At 45.7% G+C, this 9,087-nt stretch overlaps 1 protein-coding gene across 1 annotated transcript in view; it reads left to right on the top strand.

The window, feature by feature from the left end:
* ME3 (malic enzyme 3) overlaps nucleotides 1-4,992 on the top strand; it is a 197,959-nt gene extending 192,967 nt beyond the window's left edge. The window contains exons 13-14 of the mRNA XM_007448838.1: nucleotides 3,262-3,360; nucleotides 4,755-4,992. Of these exons, the coding sequence (XP_007448900.1) occupies nucleotides 3,262-3,360; nucleotides 4,755-4,916 (261 nt within the window). The 3' untranslated portion in view covers nucleotides 4,917-4,992. The remainder of the gene's footprint in view (nucleotides 1-3,261; nucleotides 3,361-4,754) is intronic.
* Nucleotides 4,993-9,087: the final 4,095 nt, after the last annotated feature.

Here is a 9,087-nt window from a genome sequence, read left to right as displayed (position 1 = left end):
GATCCCACATGCCGCGGAGCGGCTGGGCCCGTGAGCCATGGCCGCTGAGCCTGCGCGTCCGGAGCCTATGCTCCGCAGCGGGAGACGCCACAACAGTGAGAGGCCCGCGTACCGCAAAAAAAATAAAAATTAAAAAAATAAGCCCCACTAGGGCAGATTTCTGTAAGGAAGGGGATGGGTTGCACATCAGGTTTGCCTGTTCTGAGTACCCATGTCTTGAGCACAGATGGGGGATGTGGGTGTGCACCTGTTCCAGGCCTCTTATCAGAAAAGCTCCCACAAGTGTTCTTTACTGGGCATGGTGAATTGGAAACAAGGAAAGGATTTGTTAAGGATGACAGCCCACATTCATAATAATGGTTGTTAATAATAACAGTTACAGTGGCTGCCATTTAACAAACGCTTACCAAGTGCCAGGCACTTTACATTTATCTTCACTCTGAGGAACCAAGGCGTAGAAATGTTTCTGTTAAGAAGTTAAGCTAATCAAAACTGTAAACAAATATTAAACATATTTATCCCCAGTGGGCTCCAAAGGCTCTACCGTGATTTCTGACATGTGTCTGCATTTCCCCCTCACCACGGCACTGGTGAGAGCCCCAAACCAGCAAGCCACAAGAAGGGCTTCCATGCAGCCCTACCCAGCCCTGCTTCTGTGAGTCCCACAAGGAACTAACTGCCTCACGCACCAAGTTCCTTCTTCCTATGTCTGCTGAAGTTTTGTCAGCCTCCCCCAAGGCATGTGCACACCAGCTCTGGCTTCATGCTGCAGTTCTCTGTCCCTCTTGCTTGAGTATTTTGCGTTTGATTGGTGGTGGTGTTGTCCTGTGGCCATGGGCGGAGCTGTCTGAAACCCCCATTGGATGGGAAGAGTCACTTCCTGCTTGGAGTTGACCCGAAAGCAAATTCCCCTGTTGTGCAGAAACAAGGTTGCTAAAGCCTTCCTATGCAACCCCCAGAAACATCTGCACAACCCACAGCCTCTGCTATGGGGCATTTCAGCTCCATCTTTTCATGAACCGTGTCCATGAATTAAACAGGAACCTCTCCTCAATCTACTTCTCAGTCACTTGCTCTGAGCAGCATAAGGCCCCTCCCCTCCGGGAGCTGACAGTCTGGTCTTCAAAGGCCTGGCAGGTTATATTTCTGAACAGGTGTTTGGTTTGGTTTGGTTTGGCTGCTTTTTGTTTTTTTATTTATTTTTGGCTGCGTCGGGTCTTAGCTGCGGCGCACGGGCTCTGCATTGTGGTGCACGGGCTTCTCTCTAGTTGTGGCGTGCAGGTTTTCTCTCTCTAGTTGTGGCACGCGGGCTCTAGTCGAGGCATGCGAGCTCAGTAGTTGTGGCACACGGGCTTAGTTGCCCCGGGGCATGTGGGATCTTAGTTCCCTGACCAGGAATTGAACCTGTGTCCCCTGCATTGGAAGGCAGATTCTTTACCACTGGACCACCAGGGAAGTCCCTGAAAAGGATGTTTTTAAATTAAGGTAATTTAAGTTGCAACTGATTTTCCTATGGAAAAAGTAATATAAGTTTTAGGAGATGTACACGCAGTATCTCATTTCACCTTGACAACCCTGTAAAATATAGTGATCGTCCCTACGTTACAGACAAGGAAACTGAGGCACAGAGAGTTTGAGTTACTTGCCCAAGGTCACCTGGCTTGTGAGGGATGCGCCAGGATGGCCCCAGGCAATTTGACTCAGAGACACAGCAGAGCATTAGCAGTGCCCAGCATCTCAGAAGTGGCCACACATACCATAATGTAACTTGTCACTCTGCAGGAGAGCCTTTCTAGCTGCAGATCTAGCCATGGAAATTCTGCTTCCCTCTAGTCAATTCACCTTCTACACCTCCACAAAGAGAATCCCTTAAAGCCCAGAACAGGCCATCTCTCTCCTAATTTCAGACCTTTTATGGCTCGTTGGTGCTCCCAGGAAAGGCCAAACTCCTTCACATGGTTTGCATACGAGGCACTTCATCCAGGGCCCTCCTTTCCTCTCCAGCCTTTTAGCCTCCCGCTGCCGTCAACCTATCCCGCCTTCTTTTTACAGTCGTTCTCTCTCTTCCCTCTAAAAATTTGCATGTGCTATTCCTTCTCCTCTCTTCAAGTAATTCACACTTTGTCCTTCAGGTCTTAGCTTCTGTCTTTTCTTCTGGGAAGCCTTTCCTGTACATGGCAGACTGGGCCCTGCCTTCCTCTGTGCCCATATGTCCCCTCTCCTCGAAATCACTATAATCGTTACTATTGTTTGTTCATCGTCCACTGACACCAGTCCCCAGGAAGGAAAAGACTGTGGCTTCTCCACCATGGCTCTTCAGCACCTAGCACAGAGGCCGGAATATCGTAGAGCTCAGTGGATGTTTGACTGAATGAACAGAAAGGACAGAGAGGAATTTAAGAATGAGGTAGCAGAGCGGGGAGCCCAGGTTCCTAATGTCTGCCAAACTCTGAGGCAAGACCAGCTCCTTTCCCTGTCCGTCCCGGGACACAGAGTTCTCAGAGAGCACTGTGGCTTTTCCCAGATTTCAGTTTGACACGAGAAGATTGGGTGGGAGTGCACTCCGAGCCCCATTAAAGAGGCTGTTCTGCAAGGCTGGCTGAGCACCAGTGCCCGAGGCTGGAGGATGAGGCTGGCTGCGGAGAACTGGCCCTTAGAGACGAGCTCTGAAGCAGGGAGGGAAGCTGTAGGAGAGGCTGTTCCTGGGCTGGAAGTGCTTTTAGGGCATTTATTCAGGTACCGCATAAGGCCCATTCGTGGTGTCACTGGAGAAGCAGGCTTTCTTTCCTCACTGGGGCCAGGGCCGGAAAGGAGAGCCCAAGGAGGCCTGAATACAGAGACACAAGATGGCCTAGGGGGACAGCCCGGATGCTCCTAAGCATGTGGGAGAGGCTGGAACCCGGGAAGCGAGGGACTCAGGGATCCCTATACGACAGGCTAGGTCAGCCGGGGCGGGGGAGACCCCAGAGTCTGCTTTGCAAGTCACAGGTTTATTCATCTTGGCCTTAGTGATTTTCCTTTAGAATTCGGACAGCTTCATGTTGTTTTAAGCCTCAGCCAGTCTCACGGGACAGAAAGGATGTGTCCTTGCTTAAGCCCAAGCATTAAGCGCCCCTGGGGCCACAAGGTGGCAGAGACAGGAGTAGAAACTGCACTTATGGGCCACGTATGAGGGGCAAGGTGAGTTTCTGGTGTACTGGGTTGGGCTTTGCTCTGGGAAAGTGGAAACTCAGCTTGTTCCTCTCTGTTCTCTCTCCCCAGCAAATCGCCCAAGAGGTCTCTGAGCAGCATCTGTCACAGGGGAGACTGTACCCCCCACTCAGCACCATCCGAGACGTGTCTCTGAGAATCGCCATCAAAGTAAGGGACGTCTTACCCCCTTACTATGGGGAGTGGGCCTCATCAGCTTCCTCTCTGTGTGACTTTAGGAGGACGAAGGGGGTGGCAGCTGCGGAGACAGGCTGAGCTCCCTGGGCTGCACTGCATGCACCCCAGAGGCTGGGTGACACACTCTTGCCTGTAGCTCGAGCCCCACCTCAACCCCACTCAGGGCAGTTCTGGGAAAGCTCCTGGATTTCCCCTCAAACACCAGGCAGAAAGGTCACCAAAGGCCCTAGTTTTGTGGACCAGAATGCGGGTGGAATTTTAAAATGTATTATCAGTGCCCATTTACACAGAAAGGTCAACCTTGTATAGCATCATGGAGAGAGCTCAGGCTGCGGGGTCCTAGCTCTGCCGACCAGCGGCAGAGTCACCCGAGCCCAATCACTTCACTTCCCTGAGCCTCAGCAGTTTCCTTCTTCTACAAAGAAGCCAGTAATTCCTCTCTCCAGAGTTTTGGAGGACCTTAAAAGAGAACAGTGGAAAAGCTCTACACTCGGCACCTTTCTGGCCAGAGGAGATGCTCATGCCTCCCCTTTCTCTCAGAATGGCTGGGCCATGGGTGATCAAGTTCGGGGGATATTCTACATAACAATGTCACCCAGTAGACGATGCAGAGATGATGGGTTTCCAAAGAACCAGAACGTGGGGCAGTAAAGACTGGCCTGACATTGATAATTGTTAATCTGGATGATGAATTCATGAGGGTTTATTATACTGTTATTTCTATTAATATACAGTTTACATTTTCTGTAAGTTTGAAGAATAATTTCAGAAAACGCATTGCACAACAGCACGCACTCCCCATGAGCTGTCCAGTGCAGGATCCAGAGTCAGCCCTCAAGACCAATAGTGCAGCTTACAGTCCACGTCCACCCTGTCCAGTTCCTTCCTTTTGGGGATATTTAGATTCATCCTCTTCTGAAGCCGAATCTAATACCCAGAGAACAATGTCCAATTCAAGCCACGTTTAAGACAGAAAAAAATATCAGATACTGAACACTTACACCTGCTACCTAATTTTATCCTCACACCATGCTGGAGAAAGCTCTCATGACCCCCACTTTACAGATGAGGAAACTGAGGCTCAGCAAGGATGATGTCACTGCTGAGGACCCACAGGCAGTTGGAAGCAGAGGCAGACTTTGAGGCCTCTTGACCCTGGCCCAGTGTCTATTCCATGGTGTCACAGCCTCCTTACTAGGCAGAAAACTCAAGATCCTTCCTCTCCAGTGGCTTCCTGGGCCTCAGCTCATGAGAGGAACACATCTGCTGCTTCAGGGTATATTCCCCTTCCACAAGCTCCCAAGCAAGGGCCTTTAGACAGGTTCCTCCTTAGATCCAGTTCCTCAGTCAAACGTGTTTTTCTCTAGGTCCTCGACTTCGCCTACAAACACAACCTGGCCTCCTACTACCCAGAGCCCAAGGACAAGGAGGCCTTTGTAAGATCCCTGGTCTATACTCCAGACTATGACTCCTTTACGCTGGACAGCTACACTTGGCCCAAGGGAGCCATGAATGTTCAGAATGTCTGATGCAATCTCGGAGGCTGGTGTGGGGCTGAATGAAGCCCAGAGTAACACTGACAATATAAATGGGTTCCAAAATGGCCATCCTTGTCATTGTGTTTTTCCTTTGAACTTTCTGGTGTGAGGGGAGATGCCCAGGCATATGGTGAATGAGAGCCTTGTCCCTGAAGGCCTTGAGTTCACTTTTCTGTAACCCTCCTCAGGCTTCCTTCCCAAGAATTTCTTCATCTGTGAATTGCCAACTATTGGCTAGACTTTGTGGAAATCTAGAGTCCTGCCTGGAACTCTGCCTTTACAGGGTCTGGGGTCTAGTAGAGGAGATGAGATACGCACACAATTCATTTTGCCACAAGGGAGAAAGTAGTAAGTCCATGGAAGAACTGCAGAAAAAGGTCAAGGGTACTCAGAGAAGGGAGAGGATACTTCCTATGAGGACATAAAAGAAGGCTTCTTGGGGGGCAGTGTTTGCAGTGAGTCCAAGAGTGAAGGATGGGTAGGGTTAATGGAGAAATGAGGAATGTAAGGGCAGCCACTGGCCAGAAAGCATGGCCCACCCATCAAGGAGTTCAGTCCCTGTTGGAGGAATACACACCCTTTAAGACTCAGATGGGCGTGGGGGCTGAGTGGCTGGAGGCAACTCCCAAGTCAGAAAGGGTCTCCGCCCTGTGGGCTGTTGAGTGTTAGGCATTCCTTTGTGGTCATTACTAAAAGGAAAACCAGAGAAGTGTGGGTGGAGAGTGTCAGCAAACCCAGAGGAAAGAGGAAGAGAGGCTGTGAGGGGCAAAACACCCTGGGGAGTTCTAGGGAAGACCTGATTTCATGTTCCTGGCTCTAGAACACTCCCTCACTTCCACCCTTCACTCTCTCAAGTCATTTAGCAAACTGGAGCAGTTTTCTTACAGAATGATGTCAGTCTGTCCTGAGTGTTTCTTAGACCAAGTTCAGTCGTAGCCTTCACCTCCCTCATGTCCAGTGAGCCCACACCATGGGGCTGGGGAGGGGGGAGACGAGCCTGCAGCCCTCACAACCAAAGACCCTGCTAAATCGCTAACATCTGTTGGCATGGCAGCATCCAGCCTCTAATTTCATTGTATAACACAGGAAGCAACAATCCATGCCGAGACCTACGACTGCCCACCCCCGCTGCCAGCTCCGCCTCAGATTCCGCACTGCCCACAATAGGTCCTATACGACCACCTCCGTGACAGGCTAGGTGGATGACTGGGATCCTAGAAGAGTAATTAGCAGAGACATCAGTCACCCCTTGCCTAGGTCTTATTCTTCCAACCTCTGCTTCCTTGGTGCTGGTGCTCAGCCAAGAATATCCTGAGGAAGCATCCCTGTTCTGTAAATCCGTGGACTCATGGACAATGAGAACCTCTTCAGAAGAGGGCTTGAAGAGTGAAGCTGGAATCTGAACACCAGGGAGTCTTTTACATGATCTTTTCTACGTCCTGTCCCACAACTTCCTCTGTACCCCAACTATACCTCCTTTATACTCAATGTAACAGAAAAGAAAAACAGTAGAGAAAATTAATGAAACCAAAACAGGTTGATGAGATCAACTGAATTAACAAGCTTTAGCTATACTGACATAGACAAAAAGAGAGACGATAAAAATTACATTTCCTTTGTTCGAAGCGCAATGAACATCTTGCTGGCACTTACACAGGCCCTTACACGTGCTTGGTCTCTACCTGGAAAGCCCTTCCCTCTGCTTCTCTGCTCTTTACCAGTTAAATTTCAGTTCACCCCAGCTTTCTGCCTGGAGACATCATTCATCATTGGAGTTCAAATGCACTTGGCTCCAGGAAGTCTTCTTGGACAGAGTTAATAATTAAATTAGAAATCAACAACAGTAAAAAAGAAAATGGGGAATTTCCAACTCTTTGGAAATTAAACAATATATTTCTAAGTAAGTCACGGTTCAAAGAAGAAATCACAAGATAAATTATATATGTTGAGCTGAATAAAGAAAAATCAAAATTAATGAGTTGTAGCTAAAGTAGTGCTTGGAGGGAAATTTTATAGCTTTAAATGCCAATATCGGGGGAAAAAAAGAATAAAAGGTCTCAAAGCAATAACAGAAACTTTCTCTTTAAGAAACTAGTAAAGAAAACTAAAAATAGAATTACCATATGACCCAGCAATCCCACTACTGGGCATACACCCAGAGAAAACCATAATTCAAAAAGACACATGCACCCCAATGTTCACTGCAGCACTATTTACAATAGCCAGGTCATGGAAGCAACGTAAATGCCCATTGACTGATGAATGGATAAAGAAGATGTGGTACATATATACAATGGAATATTAGCCATAAAAAAGGTACAAAACTGGGTCATTTATAGAGATGTGGCTGGACCTAGAGACTGTCATACAGAGTGAAGTAAGTCAGAAAGAGCAAAACAAATATTGTATATTAATGCATATATATGGAATCTAGAAAAATGGTACAGATCAACTGGTTTGCAGGGCAGAAATAGCGACACAGATATAGAGAACGAACGTATGGACACCAAGGGGGGAAAGCGGGGGGTGGAGGGTGGTGGGATGAATTGGGAGCTTGGGATTGGCATATATACACTAATATGTATAAAATAGATAACTAATAAGAGCCTGCTGTATAAAAAAATAATAAAATTCAAAAAAAAAGAAACTAGGAAAGGAAAAGCAAACAAAATTCAAAGTAAGCAAAGATTAGAGTAGAATTCAATAGACTTATAACAAATAAAGAAGTTGAATTAGTAATTAAAAATCTTCCCACCAAGAAAAGCCCAGGCCCAGAATTCTTCATGGGTGAATTTTATCAAATATTTAAAGTATAAATAATACCAATCTTTCACAAACTCTTTCAGAAAATAGAGGAGGGAACACTTCCAAAATCATTCCATGATACTGGTATTACCCTGATATCAAAACCAGATTAAAAAAACAACACAAGAAAACTATAGACCAATATCCTTCATGAATACAGATGCAAAATTCTAAACAAAATATTAGCGAGCCAAATCCATCAACATAAAAGAATTAAACACAATGAGCAAGTGGAATTTATCCCAGGAATGCAAGGTTGTTTCAACATTTAAAAATTGATCAACATAGTACATGATATTACTAGAATGAAGGACACAAACCACAGGAACACGTCAGTGGATGTGGGAAAAGCATTTTAAAATACCCAACACCCGTTTGAGATAAAACTTTCAACAAACTAAGAATAGAAGAGAATGTCCTCAACCTGATCAAGAACCAACAGCTAACATCATACTTAATGGTGAAAGAATGAATACTTTCTCCCTAAGATCTGGAAGTTGTTTTCACCACTCGTGGTCAACATGGAGGGTCTAGCCAGTTCAATAAAGAAAGAAAAATAAAGGCATCCAGACTGGGGGGAAAAAAAAGAGTAAAACTGCCTTTATTCACAGATGACATAATCCTATAAGCAGAAAATGCCAAAGAATAGAATAGCACGTGCATTGCTCTCGCTCTCACCCTCCCTCCCTATCTCTCTTTCTCTCTCTCCTAACAAATGAGTTTAGAAAGGTCATAGAAAGCAAGGTCAATGTACAAAAATCAATTGTATTTCTATAGACTAGCAGCAAACAACCTAGAAATAAAATTAAGAAAACATTCCATTCACAATAGCATCAAAAAGAAAAAATACTCAAGCAATTCAAGAGGTGCAAGTCTTGTACAATGAAAACTGCAAATAATTGATGATAGAAACTAAAGATTTAAACACATGGAGAAATGTTCCATGTTCATGGAATTGAAGACTCAATATTGTCAAGGCAGCAGTTCTCTCCAAATTATCTATAAATTCAACACTATACCTATCAAAATCCCTGCAGGCTTTTTTTTTTTTTTTTTTGTAGAAATTGACAGGATGATCCTAAAACTTATATGGAAATGCAAGGGACTTAGAATAGCCAAACTTTTTGAAAAAGAATGAAGTACATGATCCAATTTCAAAGCTTACTATAAAGCTACAGTGATCAAGAGAGTGTGCTCATATAGATCAATGGAACAGAGCTGAGAATTCACAAATAAGTCCTTATATTCACGGTAAATTGATCTTTCAACTACCAAGATAATTCAGTGGAGGAAAGAATTGTCTTTTGAACAAATGATGCTGGGACAACTGGATATCCACATGCCAAAAAAAAAAAAA

The sequence above is a fragment of the Lipotes vexillifer genome, unplaced genomic scaffold (genome assembly GCF_000442215.2).
Source record: "Lipotes vexillifer unplaced genomic scaffold, Lipotes_vexillifer_v1.1 scaffold771, whole genome shotgun sequence".
Lineage (NCBI taxonomy): Eukaryota > Metazoa > Chordata > Mammalia > Artiodactyla > Lipotidae > Lipotes > Lipotes vexillifer.
This window is presented reverse-complemented; position numbering and strand designations above follow the sequence as displayed.